General features: G+C 46.1%; 4 protein-coding genes across 5 annotated transcripts in view; 2 read left to right on the top strand and 2 right to left on the bottom strand.

Moving 5' to 3' along the window:
• Nucleotides 1-1,518, bottom strand: part of LOC115006273 (uncharacterized) — a 6,147-nt gene extending 4,629 nt beyond the window's left edge. The window contains exon 1 of one of the 2 annotated variants that reach the window (XM_029428404.1): nucleotides 961-1,518. In XM_029428404.1, the coding sequence (XP_029284264.1) occupies nucleotides 961-1,340 (380 nt within the window). In that variant the 5' untranslated portion in view covers nucleotides 1,341-1,518. The remainder of the gene's footprint in view (nucleotides 1-960) is intronic. The other variant, XM_029428405.1, reaches the window with a different exon arrangement.
• Nucleotides 1,519-3,268: 1,750 nt separating this feature from the next.
• Nucleotides 3,269-14,893, top strand: LOC115006272 (polyhomeotic homolog 3). Its single transcript, XM_029428403.1, is given in 13 exon segments — nucleotides 3,269-3,840; nucleotides 5,457-5,813; nucleotides 5,815-6,043; nucleotides 6,437-6,589; nucleotides 6,765-6,854; nucleotides 7,217-7,424; nucleotides 9,165-10,388; nucleotides 11,230-11,543; nucleotides 11,635-11,800; nucleotides 12,108-12,219; nucleotides 12,439-12,559; nucleotides 13,374-13,668; nucleotides 14,134-14,893. Coding segments are annotated over 12 exon segments (3,420 nt in total). The 5' UTR covers nucleotides 3,269-3,840; nucleotides 5,457-5,460; the 3' UTR covers nucleotides 14,289-14,893.
• A 141-nt stretch (nucleotides 14,894-15,034) lies between these two features.
• Nucleotides 15,035-17,290, top strand: LOC115006274 (claudin-11-like). The gene is made up of 3 exons (XM_029428406.1): nucleotides 15,035-15,864; nucleotides 15,958-16,122; nucleotides 16,651-17,290. The coding sequence occupies exons 1-3, from the start codon at nucleotides 15,639-15,641 to the stop codon at nucleotides 16,908-16,910; spliced, it is 651 nt and encodes a 216-aa protein (XP_029284266.1). The 5' UTR covers nucleotides 15,035-15,638; the 3' UTR covers nucleotides 16,911-17,290.
• A 1,607-nt stretch (nucleotides 17,291-18,897) lies between these two features.
• LOC115006276 (probable cationic amino acid transporter) lies at nucleotides 18,898-23,511 on the bottom strand. Its single transcript, XM_029428408.1, has 7 exons — nucleotides 23,211-23,511; nucleotides 22,401-22,637; nucleotides 22,049-22,266; nucleotides 21,766-21,912; nucleotides 21,181-21,389; nucleotides 20,211-20,995; nucleotides 18,898-20,097 (listed from the first exon to the last, which is right to left on the bottom strand). The coding sequence occupies exons 1-7, from the start codon at nucleotides 23,509-23,511 to the stop codon at nucleotides 19,745-19,747; spliced, it is 2,250 nt and encodes a 749-aa protein (XP_029284268.1). The 3' UTR covers nucleotides 18,898-19,744.
• Between the last annotated feature and the right edge of the window lie 3,178 nt (nucleotides 23,512-26,689).

Below are 26,689 nucleotides of genomic sequence, written 5' to 3'. Positions count from 1 at the left end.
TATATATATATATAAACATATATATATATATATATATATGTATCCATTATATAATAGATATATAGGTGATATATATATTATATAATAATATATATATGTTATATTATATATATATATATATATATATATATATATTATATATATATATATATATATATATATATATATATATATATATATATATGTTTTGGATATAGAAATGACACACAGATTCCACAGAACGTCTGAAGTCACATCTGAAAGTGACGCTGACGTGCAGTTTGCAGCAGTTCAGCTGCAGCTCTGCATGGCAGCGGGAGGTGATGCAACAGATGGTCACAGAGCAGCAGGAAGCAGATTCACAGTAAACCTTTTATAGCAAGACCCTCCCAGGAGGAGCCCCCCAGTGTGAGGTCTCACCGCAAGACCTGTTATTTCTGTCTCTTCACACAAATCGAGCAGAAAGAACTGAAACATGATGCTGTTGCTGTTCTGCTGTAAAGAGGCAAATGTAAAATACATTCCCAAAATAAGATGAAGTCATGACGTGGACGATGCTGTGCAAGTAAAATATCTGTTATCTTATCTTTGCAGCCTTAAAATGTGCTTTTCTGTTTCCATGGTTATTTACTTGTTCAGAAAGTGTTATTCACAATGCTGTCGACTGTCTTTCAGGTTTACTGCACATATTTTTATTCTATTTGTTTTGCACATTTATTTTATATTATTTATATATATATATATATATATATATATATATAATATTTATTTTTTTCAATATTGTCCATTGTAATTCCTCTTACTGTGTTGATGCACCAGAGTTGAACTCTTATACCATTTCAAGATGTTTGTTTTTAAAGGTTTCAGCACAAAGTCTCTCTGATGTACATCCTTAAACAGGTCGTCAAGATTCTTTGTTTCCAATAGAAATAGTTTTTTCACCGGAGACACAAACAACCAGGGGGGGGGGGACTGTCACACCTCTGACTTGCATGTCTCGGCTCCCTCTGGCAGCCGGGCAGCTCCCCACGTGTTGGCTCAACAGCAGCCGGTTTCACAGAGCTGCGCGAGCTGCTCGTCTTCCGGTGTTCCGGGTTTGTTCTGGGCCACTTCGAGGAGGTTTTGGGGGCGGTGGATGAGGACCTGGCCCTCCTCTCACAGCTCGGTTTGAAGGCGGGGCCCTCGCACCTGTCCCGCCGCGGACACCTCGGGCAGCTCGACGCGCGGCTTTTACGCACAGCGGGCACTTTGAGTTCACCGTGTCCTCCGTCAGCCGTGCGGACCGTCACCGGCTGGCTGCTCTCTCGGGTCCTCCTCGCAGCCCCCACCGGTCTCGGCTTGATCACTTTTGTGGTTTGCATCTTTACGTCAAGCTAACCGAGCCTTCATCTTCTGCAAACCCTCCTCTTCGATTAAAAACACAGAATCTTCATGTTCCCTCTCAGTGGCTCGGTTGCTATGGAGGTTGCACCATAGCAACGGAAGTGTCAAGTCTCCCGGATCAGGAGAGGAGTACTGCTGCGGACTTTCAAAATAAAAGCCAGAACAGTTGAACAATAAATGAAGAGGAAATGCTTCATTACAAGAATTAAAGAAGATTTAAAATACATGTTAAGGGTTATACTTGTTGTGTGCACTCAGTGGCTGCGGTGCTTATCTCTAAAGATTACCATTGACCTCAGCCCTGACGACACACTGGGTTTAGAGCATGATAGAAAATTAATCTGCAACAATTTGGACCAGAAAAGAATCTGTTTTTAAAGAAAACATGAAAAATAAAATCCCTAGTTTCATCTTTCTATGATTGTAAACTGAACACTTTGAGTTCTGGACTCAACAAGTCCAGATGAGATATTTATGAAATTGTGAAGAGCATCTGTTTGACAGTTTTATGAGTTTTTATATGATGATGACATTTGATAATGAAAATAATCTATAATAATAATTTTAAAAAAAAATTTGGCTCCACATTTCTGATGAAATGTACATACGTACGAGCGACCTTCACAGATCTGCAGAGCAACAGCAGGTTTTCTGCCCTTTTCTCAATTCTATACTTTATTTTGAAGGCGTGGTTTCCGGTGAGGTCGTGCCTGTGTGTTGACGCAGCTGCAGATTAAAGTCGGTGACGCAGCAGAGCGTTTGTTGTCAGTGCGATTACTGACACGTGACTACGCAGGTCACATGACCACAGACTGGCGCCGGCAGAGAATAAATATATATAGTCTATGCATTTTATTTATTTACGACAATATACTACTATTCTATAACTATAGCTGTGGATTTAAAAGAACGAGTGAGATATAACAAACTTTATTTAAATGACACTTAAAATGTATAGAAATATCAAAAGAAACAAAACATCTTAAAATAAAATAATAAAGTGAACTGAAGAAGAGATTTAAACTTTAAAGTTAAGATGGTAGGAAGCTATTTACTTATTTATATCATGTTAACAAATAGGATATTAAATATAAAGTCAGGTTTAAGGTTGCTAAACTATAATGAACGAGTTTATCTTCAGTGTATATATATATATATATATATATATATATATATATATATATATAATGAGCTAGTGTTTAGTACGAGCACAAACACTCAGTGGTGGAAGAACATCAAGTTACATGTTGAGGTATTTGCCCTTTTGTTTGATTAAGTCCAGTTTATACTGAATATGCGTACTTCTCTGTCACTATATTATACTTTTAAATCCACTACAGCGGACAGCAGATTAATACTTAACAAACTAACTGCACATAAAGGTTACATGTTAATGCATCAGTAATTATATTCTATTAAATGTATAACACAATAAAGTGTTCTACTTTAATATATTTAGCTGATAAGTATAATACTATATTAGTTCATCATCTTATTTACAGCTAGTGTTCATAGTTTTAAGTTTATACACAATTATTACACAAATGTACTCCTTTGACTTATAAATTGTTGTTTTGCTTTGTTCTAATCTTTGTTGTTGTAAATGTAGTTCATACTGACTCACTCTTATGTTTTTACTTAATACCTTATATCTGAGAGCAGAGCTCTTTCTTGTGATGGCTTTGTAAACCCAAACAAACCTCTACACAATAGATAATGCATGGATTATTGTACAGTTCATGTAATGCACTTAGATTGAGGATGTCTTTTGTTTTGTGCAATATTGCATGATTACATGATTTCTAAGTGGTTTCCACTTGCAGCCCTGTGCACGTGGAACACACTGCATGATATTGAGCTGCAGCCTGGGTGTATCTGCGTCTGTGCGGTCCTCCTGAGCTCTGAGTGGTGCTGTCTCGCCGCTTACTGCTTGTGAAAACTGCCTTGCATTGCATTTCTCCAGCCGCGCACTAACCAGGCCCTTCGCAGCCGCTACACGGTGGCCCCGAGCCGGGCTCATTCCCACCACAGACCCGGCAGGTGTGACGGTGGTGGTACACCGGAGAACGGCGGGCATCATAACCCCCCCTGGATGCTGGATTTAAGGACTGCCCCGTCGGAAGAGCCCAGGATGTGCTGAAATCCTAATCAAAGTGCGACACACACACAAGCCCATGCACATCATAAACGGGCCTGTCTTGCTCTGCAACTTCGCGTTGTGTCCGCCTCTCTGCAGGGGCTCACGGCAGATCATCAGAGGTGAGGCTGGGGGGGTTATTGTCTGGCGGAGGGTGACGCGCACTTCGCAGCAGCGCAGGGCTGTCAGACGAGGAAGTGAGGATTCACACACGCCCATTCACAGCCTGTCGACCCTGCTAAAGCCCCAGAGCTGCTCATCACACTTTATAAACATGCGCTCACGGTCTGCGGGACGACACCGGGAATAAGCTGCAGGACGACGCCGATCTCAGGGGGAAGGTGAGCGAGGCGCTTTACGCTTAACGTGGACATGACAATTTCCCAAAATGTTATTATCGTGAGACTTCTCCACTGTGAAGGCCTGTCTCCATCTTTTTTTTTTTTTTTGATAGTCACATGCATGATCTCTGGCCTAACTGTCACTGGCGGGACTCAATAGTGTCGCCGCCGTGTTCTGCGGGCATTAAAGTGAAGCTGCACGGCAGGTAGAGGAGCAGGTAGAGGAGCAGGTAGAGGGAGCAGGTAGAGGGAGCAGGCTGCGGGCCAGATGTCAGCATCTGCCCGCCGTGCAGCGCGTGCAGTGGCACCTGCTTGCGTGATGGTGTTGGGTCCATGTTTACTCCAGAAACACCCGTTTGATGAGATTCTGCAGCCACTTCCACATGTAGGCGACTTGACACTGTGGTGACACGAGGGGCCTCCTGGAGCCCCACGGGGGCCCCTGGGCTCCAGAACTCCCGGTTCTACTGATTGGGACTAAACTAAATCTATATTGTACTTTTTTAGTTTAGTTATCTATACCTCATTTATTATCTATATTAGTTTTATTCTACGTAAAGCACTTTGTTAACTTTGTTTTTAGTGCTATACAAAATTAAGTTGTTAGTAATATTAACTATTATAAAGTATTAATATTTATTATTATTTTTTACTATTTAGTCATAATAATTATTATATATAATTATTATTGTTACTATTATAAAGTTTTATTTATATATTATAGTATTATTATTGCTACAATATAATAATAATTATTATTATTGTTATTACTATTATTATATTGAATCTAGAGACAATTGGCTGATTAAAAGAATTCCCTGGTTGTACCTCGTCATGTGAGGGGTTATCTCTGTTCTTATTGTTGCTCAGATAAAACTAGACATTTGCAGATGTCACATGATCTTTGGGAAGGTGTGATTGCTGTCAATCAAACAAGCGGCAGATTAATCAAAATATTCATGAATCAATAATGTTTTCCAAACAACGAAGTGCTGGACAAGAATGATAAACGAGCACATTTATACTACATCTTCACACATGCAGTGGTGGAAGTATTCAGACACTTACTGCAGTAAATACAACAACAAGTCCTGCATTCAAAACCTTACTTAAAGTATGCAATCAGATAAATGTAGTACTTAAAGTAGTGACTGTGCAGTAAATGTTCCTGCTGCAGGTGGTTTTACCTCAAATGTGTACTTAAGTACAGTTCATGGGAGCTTCAGCTGCAGGGATGATTTCCTCACGTCAAACTAAACGCTCACATTGTTTCATGTTCTGTGGGTTTTATCCTCAGTGGGACCAGCGTTCAGGTGTTGTCAGATAATATTTAATATAAAGTAAAGTTTGAGCGGATGTATCCAGGATGTATCCAGGATGTATCCAAGCTTCCCCTGGTCTGTTGGACACATTTAAACTGCAGGTTTAGTGTGTGTGTGTGTGTGTGTGTGTGTGTGTGTGTGTGTGTGTGTGTGTGTGTGTGTCGTTGTGAAGCGGAGCCTCTGCAGATGAACTCCTGAATGTTCTGATCCACTAAAGTTACGCACGCTGTGAGAAGATCTGTCCGCTCTACTTGATGTATCTGGAGAAGTATGAAATGATTTGGTCTGTTACAGAAGGATGGACCGGGAGCTGCTTCGTCAGAGCCAATCAGAACACGGAGAGGCCACCAATGGGACCACGCCCGACACCTCCGCCCCTACAACTCCCACCCCCCCTCGACTCACCCCCAACCCCATGCTCCTGGACTCTCCTGCACCCACGCTGACGCCCACCACCTCCTCCCCTCCTCCCCCTCTCACCCCTGCTCCCTCCGTCTCAGCGACACACATCCCGAAGGTTGCGGCGACTACAGCCGGTGCTCCGTCCCCCCACATCCTCATCCCTGCTCCCCCTAAGCTCACCTCCACTGCAACCCCCACCCTCCGCACGTACTCTCGCCCGATCCTTCCCTCCACGACGGGCGCCTCCAAACCCCCCCCCCCCCACCACTCAAACCTCCCCTCTCCTCCCTCCGTGCTCTCCTGTTGTAGCCACAAGCTCCTCGCCCCTCCTCTCTTCTTCTTCTGCAACGTACAGCAGCACCGCCATGTCGACCAAGACCTCCACCAGCCTGACCAACGGGAACACGAGGCCGGTGTCCACGCCGACCTCCACACCCATCACGCCCTTTCACACACCAGCCAGTCCACCTGGCAGACAGGTAAGGCAGAGTTTTGTATTCATGGTCGTTTATATTTCTAGGCTTGTATTTCATAACAGCAGAGTTGAAGTCACATGGGTGAACTGTGCTGGGATCTCAGTCCCTGATAAGGGCAGAAAGCAGGATCTGTAACGTGTGCTTTGTGCTCTGTAAATATAACTGCTTGTCGAGATGTAATCATGTCGAGGGCAGCGACAATCTTGCCCTTAAACAAACAGCCTTTTCCAGTTCAGCTCTGGAAATCAATGTACTTTATAAATGTTTAGTCGTCTTTAATTATCTTATTCTGTTGGTCTCCACCCTTTGTAAACACACACACCACTTGCTTTTCTAGGAAATGTAACAAGACCGTCTCGCTCTAAAGCTCTCCCCCCCTCCTCCCTTTTTTTCCAGGTATCACAGGCTCATCCTGTGGGAACACCTGGTCCTGTGCGAGCTGATCAGAGCCCCTCCCCTGTGAGGCAGAGGGTCTCCCAGCAGACATTGCTCCTGGGGAAAGGTCTCAAAGGGTCTAGCCAAGAACAGGTGCTGCTTAGAGCTCAGATGGTAAACACAGACACACACACACACACACACACACACACACACACACACACACACACACACACACACACACACACACACACACACACACACACACACACACACACACACACACACACACATCTTCAGCGCTTGAATATGATTCTGCTCTTTATTTCCTCTCATTGTCTTCCTCCAGCTGATTCTTACGTCTGCTATGCGACCTGCCCTGTCCTCCTCCTCTTCCTCCTCTTCCTCTCCTCCTTACTCTAACCTTGCCTCCGCTCAGGTGAGCAGCTCAGCCACTGCAACCTTTCCTGTGTGCATGTTTGATGTTCATGTTGCTCGCTCCTGTTGCATGACGGTCAGACGTCCTCTTCTTGCCCCACACATGCAGATTACAGTGACAGCTCGTCTTCTCTTCAAATGTCTTATGACTTTTTGATTTCAGACACTTCCTCCATCAGACAGAAGACACGGGGAAACATTACCCATTAAACTTCCACAAACTAACGTAGCTTGTTCACGATATGCTAACTCTTTAACGCTAACGCATTAGCATGTAGAAACTGTTAGCCCGACATGCTAACAGCAGCTAACAGCAGCTAAAGTATAAAGACGTGTTTCAGCTCTAACTTTCTGTCTCTGCAGCTCCAGAGTCTCACCCTGAGGCCTCCTCCCTCCGGGGCCCTCACCATCCCTCCCTCCCTGCGCCTCAAGCCCCCCTGCTCCGCCCCGCCCCCCCTCTCTCGCCCTCACGCCCCCCTCTTCCCGCCTCTCAGGCCGCGACCGCAGCTCTGCACCACGGCAACGGAGAGCCCCAACACGCCGAGCCGCCACCTCTCCGTCCCGCCTCCAAGTAGGTCCCAGGAGGAAAACTAATAATAACTCTGGGGGGGGGGGTGTGTGTGTGTGTGTGTGTGTGTGTGTGCGTGTGTGTACGTGTGTGTGTACGTGTGTGTATGTGTGTGTGTGTACGTGTGCGTGTGTGTACGTGTGTGTGTGTGTGTGTTTGTACGTGTGTATGTGGGTGTGTGTGCGTGTGTGTACGTGTGTGTGTGTACGTGTGTGTGTGTGTACATGTGTATATGTGTGTGTGTGTCAGAGCTGCACTGATTAGTCGATGGGAATCATTGAGATCATGGATTGAGACCGGGTTCCTTCAGTTCAAGACTTTTTTTAATGCCACAAATTTAAGAATTATGACAAATGTTATGCGCAGGAATGTCTTATTCTTCAGAAATTCTTCTAGTAAAATAAATGGACAGTTTTCCTTCTTCAGGCTCCTAGAAACTAATAAAATGATTCAACCATAGAAGAGAATTCACTCACAACCGGTTTATTATGAACCTGTGACGAGGAAACGTCCAGCTAACTGCAAATACTAGTTTCACAGTTTCCTCAGAACTTTACGAGAGTTTCAGATGAAGTGGATTCATGAGGCTGCAGGTCCCCAGTGGGCACACCTGCAGGTTAACGCTCCCCAGAGCATCCTTCAGTGTTCAGTCAGGGAGGAGTTTAAGCAGCTTTACAAACTTCACTGTTCAAATCTAATGAGCTTTAATATAAAGTTCAGTCTGAAGCTCAAACACTCGGACAGCGCAGACCGTGATCTCGCAACGTTAAAGACAAATGAAAACAATAATTAGTGTGTCGTCCCTGTGACTCTACGCAGGCCCTCTGGGGTCACATGGTGTGTTTGGTAACTTTTCGTACTGATAATGAATCTGTGGTACCAGCAGCACGTTATAGTGAGGATGGGTATTTAATCTGCTACTGTGAAAGGCCTACAGGGAGTTGTGTCTAGCATGTGACCCCAGAGGGCTCCGTGTGATTCTGATCCGCTCCAACGTGTCATGGGTTCTTCCTCGGACCTCCTCGGGCCAACTAGTTGATTGACAGGACATTAATCCGGCCATAGAGGGCTCATCTTTATCTGCAGCTGTGCACAAATACTCACTTTAGAAACTAAAAGAAGCTGTTTAACCTGTATACATTTGTTCATGTAAAGTTGTTGGATGTTTGCAAAATGGCCGACTTTAAGAATGAACTTGTTTACATAATGAACTGTTTACTGTCGTCAGCTCAGTTCTTACTGCACTCATAACATCTTGGTTCTGTTCTTACTGCACTCATAACATCGTGGTTCTGTTCTTACTGCACTCATAACATCTTGGTTCTGTTCTTACTGCTCTCATAACACTTGGTTCTATTCTTACTGCATTCATAACATCTTGGTTCTGTTCTTACTGCACTCATAACATTGTGGTTCTGTTCTTACTGCTCTCATAACATCTTGGTTCTGTTCTTACTGCTCTCATAACATCTTGGTTCTGTTCTTACTGCACTCATAACATATTGGTTCTGTTCTTACTGCACTCATAACATCTTGGTTCTGTTCTTACTGCACTCATAACATCGTGGTTCTGTTCTTACTGCTCTCATAACATCTTGGTTCTGTTCTTACTGCTCTCATAACATCTTGGTTCTGTTCTTACTGCTCTCATAACATCTTGGTTCTGTTCTTACTGCTCTCATAACATATTGGTTCTGTTCTTACTGCACTCATAACATCTTGGTTCTGCTTCCTGTTGTGCAGCTCTTTACTCTCCGGTCCGAGCCGTCCCTCTGAGACCCAGACTACACTCTCCAAACGGTCACAGAGCGCCGTCGCCGCGTCAAATCTCAACCCTCCAACCGATCGCTGCTGCCCCCGCCTGCAGGCCGCCGGCCGGACTAAAGAACTGTCTGTTAACTCGAACTCTGCTCGGGCCCGGCCAATCCCAGCTCAGCTCGTTATCTGGGACCAACTCCATGTCTGCGTCCTCTCATTTCGAGCGCACGCCGTCCGCGGCGAGGCAGCTACAGATCATCGCCCTCTCTTCGGGCCGCCAGACGCAACCTTGCACGTACGTCCACGCTGTGTCAGCGCCTCCCATTGTAGAGCCTGAGCTGTGCAGCCAATCAAAGAGGACGTTGAGCGGTGAGGACGTGCTTCCTCTTCCTCGTCCTCTAAATCCCTCGTTGCCAAAAAACACCTCTCCCCTGCCCTCGCCGCCGTCTCTCCTGAGTCCGGCGTCCCCTCCCAGTCAGGCCGCTCCTCAAACACACACTCTGAGCCGGAGAGGAGCGGCGAGGGAGAGCGAAGAGCAGCGAGACAGAGGACGAGGACGAGACCTGAGGCTGGAGAGAGGGAAAGAGAAACAGAGGCTTCCACCTGAGAGGGAAGGAAGCAGTCAGAAGGAACAGGAAGTGGAAACGGGCAGAGAGGAAGAACAGATGGAAGTGACAGAGGAAGGCCGGAGCGACGGACACAGGGCAGAGAGAGGCGAGGTGAGAAGCACAGAGGAGCACGGAGAGACCGCCATGGACCAGTCTGAGAGTCCGCTCCATCAGAACCAGTCTGAGAGTCTTCTCCATCAGAACCAGTCTGAGAGTCCACTTCTCCATCAGAACCAGTCTGAGAGTCTTCTCCATCAGAACCAGTCTGAGAGTCCACTTCTCCATCAGAACCAGTCTGAGAGTCTTCTCCATCAGAACCAGTCTGAGAGTCCACTTCTCCATCAGAACCAGTCTGAGAGTCTTCTCCATCAGAACCAGTCTGAGAGTCCACTTCTCCATCAGAACCAGTCTGAGAGTCCACTTCTTCATCAGAACCAGTCTGAGAGTCTTCTCCATCAGAACCAGAGCTCAGACCCGGTCAAAGAACCCAAACCCGTCATTCCAGCTCCAGAGCTCTCAGTCCAGAGTCAGAGGGACCTGCAGCCGGGCAGCCAGGAGGACTTCTGTGAGAACATGTCCACCCAGTCTGACAACCAGTCAGGTATCTGTGAACCTCACTCACCTCACACACCTCACACACACCTCACACACACCTCACACACACCTCACACACACCTCACACACCTCACACACCTCACACACCTCACACACACCTCACACACACCTCACACACCTCGCACACTTCTTCTTTAATGAGTACAACCTGCCTTTGTGAGCAGCAGAACATCTGTATCTGTACTTTAAACACAATGAAGAGACGCAGAAGCTGTGCAGTTATATCAAATGCATGTTTTCATAATCTACTGATTAATAGTGATGATGATGATGATGATGATGATGATGATGAGGCTGATGATGATGATGATGATGATGATGATGATGATGATGATGAGGCTGATGATGATGATGATGATGATGATGATGATGAGGCTGATGATGATGATGAGGCTGATGATGATGATGATGATGATGATGATGATGATGAGGCTGATGATGATGATGATGATGATGATGATGAGGCTGATGATGATGATGATGAGGCTGATGATGATGATGATGAGGCTGATGATGATGATGAGGCTGATGATGATGATGATGATGATGATGATGATGATGATGAGGCTGATGATGATGATGATGATGAGGCTGATGATGATGATGATGATGATGATGATGATGAGGCTGATGATGATGATGATGATGAGGCTGATGATGATGATGAGGCTGATGATGATGATGATGATGATGATGATGATGATGATGATGAGGCTGATGATGATGATGATGATGATGAGGCTGCTGATGATGATGATGATGATGATGATGATGAGGCTGAACTATTTGTTTACACATGTTACTGACTCCGTCTCTGCTCCTCCCAGCGTTGTCCAGCCTCTCCTCCCAGTCTCCCCCCTCCTCGCCCTTCATCACCCCCTCGACAGAACACCCTCCCCCCCTCCTCCCGCCTCAGACCGCCCTCAGCCTATCGCAGCACGAGACGGAGAAAGTCGACAAAACGGTCGGCGAGTCGCAGCAGACGGAGAAGGAGCCTCTCGGCCAATCGGGAGAAGAGTCGGAGAGCTTCGGCCAATCGCTGTTGAGCCCCTGGGAGCCGGGGGCGTGGCCTGAGGGGCGGCAGGTTCTGACGCACCTGGTGGAGGGATTCGTCATCCAGGAGGGGCTACAACCGTTTCCGGTACGCACGCCTGCAGAACATGCCGCTTCAGCCGCACTAATATAATCTTTAAGAACAGGAGCTCAGCGTGCGTCTCACCTTCCTGTTGCAGGTGAACCGCTCGTCCCTGCTGGTTCCTGCGCAGGTGACCAAACCCGAGGAGGAGAACGGGACCAATGGGAGCGCGGCGCTGCCTGTGACGGACACATTGAAACCAGCTGAGCCCTCCACAGAGTCCGAGGGGGAGGGGGGTGGGGACACAGACGACCCCGCCAACAGTAAGAGATGAAGTGTAGATGCACACATGACCCGAACACGTTCTAATTATTCTTTAAAACAGACCCCCCAGTAACAATCATAGGTATCATGTGATTCATAAAGACGTTGAGCTGCGCAGCTCAGTTCATCACTCAACAATGTAAAGTTTTAAAACCCTGAAAACAACAACTACTTGCTTTTCAGACTTTTATCGACCAAACAATGACTGCATAATTACAAAGATCTAATATCTGCATCCCAGATTTGTGTTGAGAAGCACGTGCCGCTCTCGTGGCTCTGACCCAGTTGACCATGTTTGTCTCACAGGGCCGGCCCACAGGGACAGGACCGTGCTGCACTGCCAGTTCTGCGGGAAGCGAGGCCACGCACACAACTTCATGCGGTCCAAACGCTTCTGCTCCACTTCCTGTGCACGCGGGTGAGACCGGATTTCATTGGCTCAAACACACAAAGCAGCTAACGCACTGTGAGACCTTCAGACGCTGTTACTCAGAGGCAGCGGTGTGTTCAGGCGCGTTGCTGTGACTACGGCAGCGCTGGCAGGATGTGGTCTGTGGCCGGTGTAGAAAACACGCACAGGTGTTACATGCAGAGTGTGAATTAAAGCAGCAGAACTCTTTTTTTCTTTCTCCGTCAGGTTTAACGTACGTCTGACAAAGCGTCTGCGGGCGCTGAGCGCAGGGAGCCGGTCAGAGAGGCCGAGACCAGCTCTGAACAGGGCGGAGTCCGTTCCTGGGAAGCCTCTTTTACTGCGACTGGTAGGGACCCTGAACTCACCACCAGTTTAAAACACTGTTTACAGTTTACATCCCACTAACTTACTATAAGAGAGCTGCAAAATACTGATTACATTTTTTTATATTGATATCATGTTAATAATACACACATGATAATATCAGGATATTTATATAATAATATTTTATATTTATATTATTTTATATTATATATATATAGAAATATTTATATATATATATATATATATATATATATATAATATAAAATAATATAAATATTATATAAATATATATTATATAAATATTAATATATATTTATTACATATATCTATATAATATAAAGTATTATCCAGTGGTATCAGAGCCACAAAACACCAGAAGTTACAAACAACTAAGAGTTTAGCATGTTAGCTTGTTAGCAATGTTACTCTGGATGCTAACATGCTAACACGTAACGTTTAGCTGTTTCCTGTTATCAAACACTCACCTGTTGCTTGACAGTTTTGCAGTTTGCACAGGTTTCTCATTATTTCAGTGTAAAAGTTGAACGTCTCTGTCACACACACAGATTACACCTCAGTGCTCTCACACAGGTGTTGACGAGCACCAGGGAATTATGGAATGTGTAGTTCTAAAAAGCCCTGCAGCCATTTTGGTGTAGTTTCTAGACACATGCCCCAAACATCCTCCTCAATGAGCAGCATTTCAGAGGAAAGGGAGCAGAAGTCTAAAGTACTCGTGCATTACTTCAGTAAATGTACTTCGTTACATTCCCTCTGCATTTTAACAGATCTTTAAGTGTTAAAGTAACGACGGATGAACTCGTCTTCTTCTGCAGACTCGTGATCTCTGGAGCGCCGGGCGGCGTGAGACGGAGGGGAAGGAGAAGGCGGCAGAAGAAGAGGAGGAGGAGGAGGAGGAGGAGGACATGGAGGGAGGAGGGGAGGAGGAAGACGATGACGGCGGGGAGGAGGATCCTGCTGTTGCCATGACAGCCAGGATGGAGCGCCGTGCAGCGCGGAGAGCGAGGAGGGCGTCGGCCCCGGCGCTGACCACCTCCACGCCCACGTTCAAACTCGCCCCCTCCCAGTGGAGTGTGGAGGACGTCACCGCCTTCATCCACACGCTGCCAGGTAAACTTCACTACTAAACAAGACCAACATGGCCGCTCTGTTGAAAGCGTCAGTTTGATTTACGCTTATAATCGTCAGCAGACGTGCTCAGCGTTAATTAAGTGTTTCGCAAAAACGCTGAAATGAACCGCAGGCTGAGGTGGCGAGCATTCTTCAAACCCCACCGGGGAACATCTGGAAGGAAAACTAAAGAGTGAAACTCAAGTCTGTAAATATCTGTTCAGAAGCAGTTTAATAAGAATTATTAGTGTTTAGCACGAACACGATATGTGTTTTATTTACACAAAGCTTTAAATGAGTTCAATACAACATGTTTATATTCCACTGGACATCATGTATCATAGACTCGATGTGAACGGGGACATTAATGCACAGATAATGTTCCGAAGAGAGCGACGTGAAGTTTAGATGATGGAAAGATGTTTTGAAAGAATCTCTTTTGATCCTAATGTCTTCGTGCTTCAGGCTGCGGCGACGTGGCCGAGGCTTTCCGCCTGCAGGAGATCGACGGCCAGGCGCTGCTGCTGCTGACCGAGGACCATCTGATGACCAGCATGAACATCAAGCTGGGGCCGGCGCTCAAAATCTGCGCTCACATCAACGCTCTGAAGAACCAATGAGAGAGAAGGACGAGCGACGCAGAGAGAGAGAACGTTGGGATGTGAACACAGAGAAATGGAGGAAGTCAAAGCAGAAGGAGAGTTTTTATGAAAAACAAAAGCTGACACCAAGGATGACAGAACAAAGTCACAAAAAGAGATTCACGGTAATTTATGAGATTATAAATGGAGGTGTGGCCTTAGGAGACGGAACAGAAGACGAGTCCAGAAGGAATTTAATCCGTTTTGAGACTGTAGCAGGAGACCGGGAGGATTTTTGTAACTTTGTGTACATTTTGCAGCCGCTGGAGTGTAAATTTGAAGGATTTTGAACATTTAATATATAAAATTTGTCTATTTAGTTTTTTTAGAACGTGACGTCAACGACAAATCTATCCAGTAGCTAACATAACCGGTGTGTGTAAAAAAAAAAAATAATAATAATAATAAGTAGACTTTGTAAGTGATTAATGAAAGTTTAATGTTTTATATCACTATATTCTGGACAAAAACATGTCTGTGAATTTAAAAAAAGTCACTATCAGGGTAGAGACTGGTGTCTTTAATCGTCACATTTTTATGGTATCATGCCTGAAATTATTTAATAAATGAATAATTAATCAAAACGATTGTTTTATGTCATTGTTTGAAATACAAACTGAGGTGTTCTTACACCAGGAGAACCAGCAGAGGGCCACTGAGGTGACTGAGATATGATGAGAAATCTGTGTTTGATTTAATAACCTGCTTTGAATTCATGTCACAAAGTTCCTTCCGGAGATCCAGAACCTCACATGTGCCAAATATTCCAGGTCGGTCTGTGTCTGATGCTTTTCTGATGGATTTAGGTTTTTGTTTTTCTGTCTTGAGTCTGTCTCCATATCTGGTTTAGGTTAGGATCTCAGACGCGCTCTGATTGGCTCAAAGTGTGGACTGAAGGGTATCTTTTTCACCACACCCTATAATAAATCTTATTCTAGGCATTTTTCTGCGGATCAGCCCCGGGCACGTTAACGGGACAAAGCAGGATTACTTTTTATATAGAATTTTATACACTTTTCTAAAGGATTCTGGTCTCATCACTAATTTAATCATATTTGAAAGGACATTTGGATTTGTTTTAAGTGAAGGGTGCGGATGTTTTGGAGTAATACAGTTCAACTTTGTATCTTTTACGAGCTGAGCGGAGAAGGATAACATATAACAGCCACTTTGTTGAGTCCTTTTCCAGACGAGTTTTTAAGTCTCTGGAACAATAAACAAGACTTTTAAATTCATATAACTAAAAATATTTAAACACTAATCGGTGGGAAATAATCCTGCATTTTTTTTTGTGATTTTTGTCGGCGCGTAAAGACGCACGGCGGCACCATGGCACACATGTGCAGGCAGATCACCGGCAGCATGGCGAGCTGTGCGGGCTGGGTCGGGATCATCGTCGCCACGGCCACCAACGACTGGGTCCGGACCTGCGACTACGCGGTGGCCACCTGCGTCCGCATGGACGAGCTGGGCTCCCAGGGACTCTGGGCGGAGTGCGTGATCTCCCCCGCGCTCTATCACTGCGTGGCGCTCAGCCAGATCCTCAGCCTGCCTGGTAAGATCTTTATGAAACGACAGTATTGTTTAAAAAATACTTTATATACTTTAAATAATAGTTTGTGCGTAAGAGTATTTATCTCTCTCTCAGCCTACGTCCAGACGGCTCGTGCCCTGATGATCTGCGCATGTCTGCTCGGCCTCCCCGCTTTGCTGCTCGTGCTCATGTCGATGCCCTGCGTCAGGCTGCAGAATGACAACTCCGCCATCAAGCAGCGCCGCGCGCGCGTGGGGGGTGTCCTCTTCATCCTCATGGGTGAGAGGGGGGAGACACACACACACACACACACACACACACACACACACACACACAGATTAATTTTCAGGTGTCTTGTCAACATTATTTGGGTTTTAGAAGACATTATCTCAGAGGACATAGTTTAAGGTTGAGAAGACAGTTTTAGTTTTAAGGAAGAACTGCAACTAACGATTCTTTTCTAGATTAATCGATTAATGGTTCGTTCTATAACATGTCAGAAAATAGTAAACTGTTCATCCCAGTTTCTCAAAGTCCAAGGTGACTTTATGTGTCTTTAAATGTCTTGTTTTGTCAAAGAGTCATTTTAATATGATATAAAACAAAAACCTCCACATGTGAGAGGCTGAAGACAGCTACATGTAACGATGGATGGATATGAGTACATGTGCAGTACAGCTGTGGCAGGAGGGAGGAGGGTCAGGTCTGTCAGGCCTCACCGGGTTCACCTGCTTCCTGTGGGAGGACACTTCCTGTCCCGGACACCAAACATTCTGTCTGTGTAAACATTGTGTAACTCTTCTGCAGCTTTGTGTGGCATCATCTCCACGGTGTGGTTCCCTGTGGGCTCTCACCAGGAGGAGGGTCTGATGTCGTTCGGCTTCTCTCTGTACGCCGGCTGGGTCGGCTCCGGTCTCTGTCTCCTGGGCGGCTTCACCATCTTGTGTTGCCACGGCACCGACCCCGGGATCCCGGGCAGGGACAACAGCTTCTACTACTCCAGGCAGGGCGGCACGGCCACGCCGCTGGACCCGCCCGCCAACCACGCCAAGAGTGCACGAGTGTGAAGGCGCTTGTTTTAGAGACTGTATCACAAAGAAGTCTTTTCTACATTTAGCTGATACAACATGTTAGCATGTGGGGGTTGAGTGCCTCGAACTTATAGAACACTTTATTTAGATTTTACCGGCCTCGTTTCCTAAACATTACGTTCCCATAAAATGGAACTGCATTGTCCATTACGTTTCAAGGAAAAGGTTTATTCTCCCGGATTATATTTGTTTTTGACATTTATAATCAAAGTCAGCCAAGTTGACTCTTTAATTTGCGTATACTTAAAGCTGCAGTCTCTGTAACCTCCAGCAGGGGGCGACTCCTCTGGTTCTATAGAAGTCTATGAGAAAATGTTTCTACTTCTCTCTTGATTTATTTCCTCAGTAACATTTTCCTGATGAGTTTGTCTCAGTCTGTAGTTTCAAGTCTTCTTCAACATGATGTTCATTTAGTAACTTATGGAAACATTTAAAATAGAGGATAAAGCAGCGTCTCTTTAGGGCGGGGCTACCTGTGATTGACAGGTCGTAGATTGGTGCCCCGTGTTTTCGTCTCACAACTTTAACCCTTGTTTGTGTTTTCACTTCAAGTTAATTGTAATTTGATCGCCTAAAAATGTTGTTTTCAGCATTTGGTTGTTCTTAACTCATCTCACTTCCTGTTGCAAAAAACCAAGATGGCGACGGCCAAAATGTACTTCTTATATAGACTGTGTTGCCCACGTAACTTACGTAACAAACTGATTTATTTTAACATAAACAATAATCTTTTTCCTAAACCGGGAGAATATATTTCCATGGAAACGTGGTTGAAAGTGCAGTTTCTTTGTAATCTATACAAGTTTTACATGATTTGAAAATAACAAAATGTTGCTTGTGTGTGTTGATGATTATTTTAACGTATGAGTCGCTCAGAGAATTTAAGTTTGTTGTTTGCTCTCATTTCATCCCACACAGTTTTATGTAGCAATAACTGTGAGACTTATAGTATAATCAATATGTATAACTTTGTATGTTTTTAGGTAAAAAGAGTCTCAGAATAAATAACTTCACTCAAAATGAGACATTTATTCCTGCAACACGTGAACACTCACTGAAAACATCCTTCACTCAAACAAGAACAACACACAAACCACTTCCAGAGGCGGCGTGAACGAAGAATAATCATTTCAATCTTTAACTTTTAAAAGAATTCCATAAATTTGAGTGAAAAATGTGAGTTTTAACTAAAACCTACAATTTATTCCGGTGACAGAAACCGTCTGTTAAGATAATAACAATCTGATTGTAAAAGCATTTCTGCTGAAGCATCTGCTGAGATCTTTCTACACTTTTGGGTCTGGAAATCATCAAATGTGAGTGAGAAAAAGAGCGACGTGGAATAAAATAGTCCAGTAAAAAACAACAGCAACAGCAAAATAAATCAGAAACCACTTGAAGAGGAGCTCTGAGATCGAGAGGAGCTCTGAGATCGAGAGGAGCTCTGAGATCGAGAGGAGCTCTGAGATCTAGAGGAGCTCTGAGATCGAGAGGAGCTTTGAGATCGAGAGGAGCTCTGAGATCTAGAGGAGCTCTGAGATCGAGAGGAGCTCTTAGATCGAGAGGAGCTCTGAGATCTAGAGGTGCTCTGAGATCGAGAGGAGCTCTGAGATCTAGAGGAGCTCTGAGATCGAGAGGTGCTCTGAGATCTAGAGGAGCTCTGAGATCGAGAGGAGCTCTGAGATCGAGAGGAGCTCTGAGATCTAGAGGGGCTCTGAGATCGAGAGGAGCTCTGAGATCGAGAGGAGCTCTGAGATCTAGAGGAGCTCTGAGATCGAGAGGAGCTCTGAGATCTAGAGGAGCTCTGAGATCGAGAGGGGCTCTGAGATCTAGAGGAGCTCTGAGATCTAGAGGGGCTCTGAGATCGAGAGGAGCTCTGAGATCTAGAGGAGCTCTGAGATCGAGAGGAGCTCTGAGATCTAGAGGAGCTCTGAGATCGAGAGGAGCTCTGAGATCTAGAGGAGCTCTGAGATCGAGAGGAGCTCTGAGATCTAGAGGAGCTCTGAGATCGAGAGGAGCTCTGAGATCGAGAGGAGCTCTGAGATCTAGAGGAGCTCTGAGATCGAGAGGCTCTGAAGCCAAAACGTCTGTATTAAATGATTTTAGTCCTTTAAGTGTCTGAGTGGAGTAAAGATAGTTTCCTCCAACATGGAGCTGCATCTTTAGGCTCGTACAAAGTATCTTCACTCCTCAGTGGACTCAGGTAAACAACCCTCCATTAACGCTGCAGTCAGCTGTTCTAATCCAATAAGAAGATCCAGAGTTCATACAAAGAGACGACGTGTTTCAGACACACTGGTGGACGGGGACAGTGGGGGTCGGAGGGCAAATCTGGATCTGTTTGGGTGTTTAGTTCAAATATCAACAATCTTTAAAGCCTCAAAAGCAGTTTGAGTCACATGTGTGTGAATTAAGAGAATAACTCTTTACGAAGCGTAGTTACCATGATGGGAACAGAAAACTGATTAGTGCCGTACTCAAAATGTCCGTTTAGTTGTTTTCAATCATTTGAACTTTACTTTGAACTATTAGGTAGCGTACAGTTCATGTTCACAACAACAACATCCTGTGTAGTCGAGGCCGAACGTTTTATGGGAAGTCACTGAGTCAAGGTGTTTGGAGGAAGACGAGAAACACAAACCGAGGCCGAAGGTGAGAACCAGGAGAGACGTTGGTGGAGACAGACGCTAGAGGAACATGGTGGGAGGTTGTGTCCTCACCTCGAGTATCCGAACCTGGTATCACACTGAGCAGAAGATATTAAAACAAAAGTGTCTCACTTCAAAAGTGTTCAAGTCATAATTCCAGATTCAGTCCTCTTCATCAAAGCCATGATTGGTCCTTCCTCTGCTCGCAGACTGGCCTCCTGGTCCAGACTGGTATCCGTGCTGGTCGCCGTTATCCTCGCGCTGGTCCTGCTGCTGCTCCCCGTCTTGGTTTTCCTGCGGCTGGTAGTTGTGGCCCCTCTCCTCCGGGGCGGACCAGCCCTGGTAGGGTCTCTCGTCCTGTTCCTCGGGGGGGGGGAGGATGTCGTCGGGGGAGAAGGCGTCGTCGTCCAAGTGGTCGTCGTAGCGCTGGTAGGAGCTGGCGTGCGCCTGCTGCTCCCGGGCGTTTAGCTCCAGCGTGCTGTGCCACACCCCGTAACACCCGTAGATCAACAAACCTGAGGACACAAACAAAGCGCTTCATCAGATTACCAGATATATATTTAGCCTTGGCGGAGGACTGCGCTCTCCGAGTCGTTTGAAATCCATAACCAAGAATGTTTGGTCTCACCGATGAAGCACCAGACGGTGAACCTGGCCCAGGTGAGTGGAGACAGTTTAAGCATCAGGTAGCTGTTAACCAATATGGCTGCCGCGGGGACAAAGGGCACACAGGGCGCCATGTAGGGCAGCCTCCTCCCACTCTCCGGCTGCTGTAGGATCGTGATTAAAAGCTTCGCCAAGGACCCCGCCATCACTGTGGCCATGAGGCCGGAAAACACCGCTGCGGCACCGGTTCCCAGCTCGACGCCAAATATGACGGTGGACCAGAGGAGGAAGGACGTGAAGAAGAAGAGGAGGGTGCATCGGGTCACTATGCGGCCGGTGGTGGGGGTGGGCCGGGCCGACGCATCGGGCATCCTCAGCCGCAGCCGCAGGGTGTAGTAATGACCTCCCAGAAGCCTTTTCAACAGTGAGGCGTGGCCTGTGTGGAAGTCAGAGTCGTCCCCCTCTCCTTCAGTCCCACCAGCGTGGTAGGACGCCGATCCATCGCCGTCTGAGCCTCCGATCAGCATCTGGTCGTCTTTAGTGGGGGCCGCCGCGTCGTCCTGGTGCTTCAGGCCGGCCATGTCCTCCCCGGAGTTCAACTGGTGTGTGTCGGTCTGTTCATCGGGCTGGTAGCGCAGGAGGAGCACACACACGCTGACCAGAGTGTAGGCCAGCAGCGTGCCGATGGACATCATCTCGATCAGATCCCGCAGGCTCACCAGCAGAGCGAGGAGGGCTGCGAAGCACCCCGACACCACACACGCCACCACGGGAGTGTGTGTGAGCGACGACACGTGAGACAAGCACCTGCACACACATGAAACAGTTAGATAGGAACTGGAGCCACGTGTGTACTCGACAGAAGTTTATACGGCGAGCAGCGAGCATGCACAAGGCCTTTCTGTCAGTAATGTCTGAAGCGCCCAGTTTGAAATATTCAGAGGTGCATCCGTGAACATAAACCAGGCTTCACTGTGGTGCAGCCTCTTTACCTGAACAGCAGGCCGTCCTGGGACATGGCGTAGATGACTCTGGGCATGGGGAACAAAGAGCCCAGCAGAGAGACGGTGAGTCCGGCGATGGAGCCCACGGCCACGGTGTATTTCCCCCACAGGAAGCCGTGCACCGCAAACATCTCCATGAGAGGAGCCGAGCCGTCTATCAGGTCGTAGGGAACCATGAGCGTCAGGATCACACTCACCTGTGCAGAGGGAGGTTAACAAGTTCAGGGCTCACGTCAAACATCAGATCTGAATGTTGGAGCCGATGAAGAAGTCCTTAAACTTCAGCTTCTAAGTTTCCCACAAAGTCCCGACGTGTTTTCACTTCAGGGATTATGATATTTAATTTCACTTGAATTGTCTTTTTATATTTTATGTAATTACTTCTGTGTCCAGGGTTAGCAACCACCCTGGACAACCAGCACATGGAGTCATGTGATCATTATGATAAACATGCTCCCATTCTAAATCCTGCAAGATCATCTTCCAAGATTCCAAGTGACTGATCTCCAATCCAAGAACATAAAACAGACGGGTGACAGAAAGTGTTGCGACTTGTCTCCCTCATGAACTGACCGACACGTATGCCGTGAGGCAGGTGACCAGCGAGGCGGTGATGGCGTACGGGATGGAGGTGTTCGGGTTCTTCGCCTCCTCTCCTGTCGTCGCGATGATGTCGAAGCCGATGAACGCGTAGAAGCAGGTCGCTGCACCGTGCATCACCTGATCAGCAGCGAGAGTAAGTCAAAGTATAACGAGCTAAATGTATTTGTAGTTTACATTTGAACAGTGTGAGTATTACTAAATACTTCTTCCACCACAATGTGTCCCTTTCAACCGCAGCGGCGTTACATCTCACCCCCGACCAGCCGTAGGGCAGGAAGTTGCCGCTCTCCCAGTTGCTGACGGACAGGAAGAAGAGCCCGGCGATGACCATGAAGACCCAGACCACCAGGTTGACCACGTTGAGCACGTTGTTGAAGCCCACAGAGTTACGCACGCCGAGGGCGATGATGACTGTGACCAGCAGGGCAATAAACAGAGCCAGCAGGTCAGGGTACGTGTCCTCACCTTTACCTGAGACACACACACACACACACACACACACACACACACACACACACACACACACACACACAGAGCATGTTTGAGCAGGGTGTTAATTTGCTGTCAATCTTCTGGAAAATGTCCCACGTACTGATGGTACTGACCGAGTCCTCTGAGCGTGCCCAGGTGTGTTATCATGTAGTTACTGATGCTGTGATTGGCCAGAGAGTCGAACATGCTGCTGAGGGCGGACGCTCCCGCCGCCGTGCCAATCAGATACTCCAGGATCAGATTCCAGCCAATGAAAAACGCCACAAACTCCCCGACGGTCACGTAGCTGTAGGTGTAGGCCGAGCCGGTCGTCTTCGGGACCCGGACACCAAACTCTGCGTAACACACACCTGAAGGCAAAAGAAAGGAGGTGAGAAAGTGTTGTTACACGGAACACATTGTTTAAACGGTATTTGTTGAGCATGAGAAAAACATAATATTCTCCAGACTTGTTTTTGGAAATGAGAATCAGAACGTCAAAGTTCTTTTGGCGTTCACTTCCTGTCCTCTCAGCCAACTTACCTTTTCCTTCCTGTGTGCACACGGCCCTGCAGTCTGTTTACCTGCTAGTTAGGATTCAATTCACAAGGACCTGGAAGTTAGCATCGCACTGGTTCCCTCGCATAGCTCACGTCACCACCGCTAAGCTAAAGGCGGCTAATGTCCGGCGTGATGATGTCAGTCGTCGCGTTTAGCCACTTGTTAGCAAACGCCTTTTTTAAGACACATAAAAGCTTCTAAACTGTTTAATGTCCGGGAACAGGAAGTTAAAATCTCTTGAGCGTCTGTTAACTACCGAACTTATTTCAGGCATTTAACCAAAAACCCGTTGACTTCCAGACGCAGGAACAGGAAGTGCATTCCTGCAGCATTCATCATTAGAACGCAGGTGAGGTGTAAGAACACTCCTCGTGTAGTCTCACCTGACAATATGGACGCCATCGCCGCAATAATAAAAGACAGGATGACCCCAGGCCCAGCCATCGCCTTTGCCACCAGCCCGGCGACCACATACATCCCCGTGCCGACGCAGCTGCCCACGCCGAGCGACACCAGATCCACGGTGGTCAGGACCTTGGCGAGCCCGACCGCCGACCCCTCCCCGAGCTCGGTGAGGTCGTCAGAGCTGTGAGCCATGGAGCCCACCGGTTTGGTTCTCAGCAGGCGGGAGTACATGTTGTACCAGGCGTCGCCCAAAGACAGCCGGCCCAGCCACGCCGCCATCCCCGCACCTGTTTACCAGCTGTTTGTTCGGGACTCCTTCTACCTTTTCTCGGTCACTCCCTCTATCATTCCCTCACGCCTCATCAGGCGTCTTTCTTCTTCTCTGGTTAGGTTTGTTCTTCAACAGCCACAGATCCAAACGGAGGACGCAGACTCTGTGAAACCAGAATTCAGATTTACTTTAGTGGACGACGACACGATCAAACTAGAAAAGTGCATCGAGCGAGGAGCAGATCTCACCGCACGATGGCGGCGAAGATATTAAAAAACAGGATTTCTAACGTGTGTAACTTTAGTGGATCAGAACATTCAGGTGTGGAGTTCATCTGCAGCGGCTCCGCTTCACAACGACACACACACACACACACACACACACACACAGACACACACACACAGACACACACACACACACACACAGACACACACACACACACACACACACACACACACACACACAGACACACACACACACACACAGACACACACACACACACACAGACACAGACACACACACACACACACACACACAGACACAGACACACACACATACACACACACACACACACACACACAGACACAGACACACAGACACACACACACAGACACACAGACACACACACACATACAGACACACACACACACACAGACACACACACACACACACACACAGACACACACACACCACACAGACACAGACACAGACACACACACATACACACACACACAGACACACAGACACACACACATACACAGACACACACACACACACACACACAGACACACACACACACAGACACAGACACACACAGACACACACACACACAGACACACACACACAGACACACACACACACAGACACACACACACATACAGACACACACACACACACACACACACACACACACACACACACACAGACACACACACACACAGACACAGACACAGACACACACACATACACACACACACAGACACACAGACACACACACATACACAGACACACACACACACACACACACAGACACAGACACACACAGACACACACACACACAGACACACACACACACACACACACACAGACACACACAGACACACACGCACACAGACACACACGCCTGGTGTAGATACAGATATTGCATTACAGTAAAGTTAAACAGAAGTTATCGTACAGAAGTAGTAAAAGGTTCAGCTAATATAATTAAAGATTAAAATATTTCCTCTTAAAGTATTGATGACCAGAAGGTGTGTGTGAAATAAAAGCATTAATGTACATTTCACAGAGCACACGTTATATATCTGCTGGACTAAAGTTCCTTCACCATCTGTGAAACTGTGAACTGGAAATCACAAGAGGTGAGAAACTGAAGGTTGTGTGTTGAGCAACTCTTCAGTAACATAAATGTTATGAGGCAGGTGTGTGTGATGACGCGACGCCTCCAGCTGCTCTCATCCCTCACCGGAGCGAGACTCCCGCTCTGAAACTTTAATGAAGACCGAGGATCTACTTTCTAAATGGAAAGCTGCGACGAGAGAAGCTAAAACTGAACCCACTCTGAGGTTACTGTTTCACATCAACACCTGGACTGAGCCCCGATCAGCATCCACAGGTGCAGAGCATCGATACAGCTGATAAAACACGCAAGACGTGCAGCTGCACACCTGAGCAGAACTCACCTGTTCCTGACGCAGTACAGCTGGAGTCCTCGTCTTCTGCAGACCTGTAGGAAATGAGAGGAGACGCCAGCGTTAGTCCTTCAGACCTGACACCATGTGAACAGGCTGCTACATTATTCAACACCTGTGTGTGTGTGTGTGTGTGTGTGTGTGTGTGTGTGTGTGTGTGTGTGTGTGTGTGTGTGTGTCATCATTCATTCATAGGAGGGAGGTAACATCGCTGAGCTGCAGCTGCCATAAATAACGTTTCTTTACTCTTTGTTTGTGTGCAGAGCTGAGAACTCACCGTGTGTGTGTGTGTGTGTGTGTGTGTGTGTGTGTGTGTGTGTGTGTGTCACCTCAGATTTCCACATTTCTACCTGCATTAGTACTTTTTAGGTTGATATTAATCTTAATATGCAGCTGATATAAACTCATAAAACTCAAAGTCCACTTACTTGCTTTTTTTCTTTTCTGGAGCTTTCAAATGTCTTCATCAGTGCATGGAGTTTGCACGGTTGTCATGGAGATGCATGTGTTGCACATTTTATTTACAGGAATACAATGAGTAGAATATGAATGGACCAGCATTAGTAACATACTCGTAGTATTTAGTGTAATTATTAGGTTGTGCACCAGATTTAAAACCTGATATAATATATCTAAATCTATTTATCTAATCATTTTAATTAATCACATTTAAATCGACTTGAGTTAAAATTTTCCAATTAAATATAATTAATTTTAGATTATTATTATTGTATAACAAACTTAACAGCTGTGTCATATATCCATTGTTAAAGGACACATTTATAAATAAAGTTTTGGAAGTTTTACTGTAGTATTGCACTTGAATGAAGTTCGTGGACAGAAACACGTGATCCTACACTTCCCAGAATGCAATTGAAGTATATTTCATTAGATGTGCCTGGTTACCAGCCCCTCCTTCAAACTTCTCACCTCCAGGTCAGCAGTTCTAAACTCACATTGTACCTGCAGGAGGAAGAAGTTCTGGTAACGTGATGCTCAGAGTCACATTACAGCTGATGGTAACATGAAGTCTGCAGCAGGAGGAACCCGACGCTGTCTGCACGTGACACCAGCACGAGCTGCAACACTTCCACACCTGTAGAAGTTAAACTTTATAAAGCTGCTGTCGAGGACTCTGCAAAGAGATTCTGAATCTCAAAGGGAAACTAAATAAAACCGTTAAATAAAGGTTAAAACAATAATAATAATCATTTCTGAATGTGTCCAGTGTATTCTGCTGCAATATCAATAACATTAATAATAAGTATTATTATTAATGACGAAGTGTGCCAATAAAGAGCAGATGATACAATATAAAGTAAAAACCATTAAGAATAAAATAATGACATTAACTATAAACCAAATTAAATACATTTAAAGGTTTTTGTAAGATTTTCCATCTTGTTGCATCGTTACTTACAAAATAACAAGAATCATGACTATAAAGTCCAAGTTTACGACGTGAAGAGGATTACATGTGCAACACATTGACTAA

Source organism: Cottoperca gobio, unplaced genomic scaffold, assembly GCF_900634415.1.
Source record: "Cottoperca gobio unplaced genomic scaffold, fCotGob3.1 fCotGob3_7arrow_ctg1, whole genome shotgun sequence".
Classification (NCBI taxonomy): Eukaryota; Metazoa; Chordata; class Actinopteri; order Perciformes; family Bovichtidae; genus Cottoperca; species Cottoperca gobio.
Note: the sequence above shows the minus strand (reverse complement) of the source record. Positions and strands in the feature narration are given on the sequence as shown.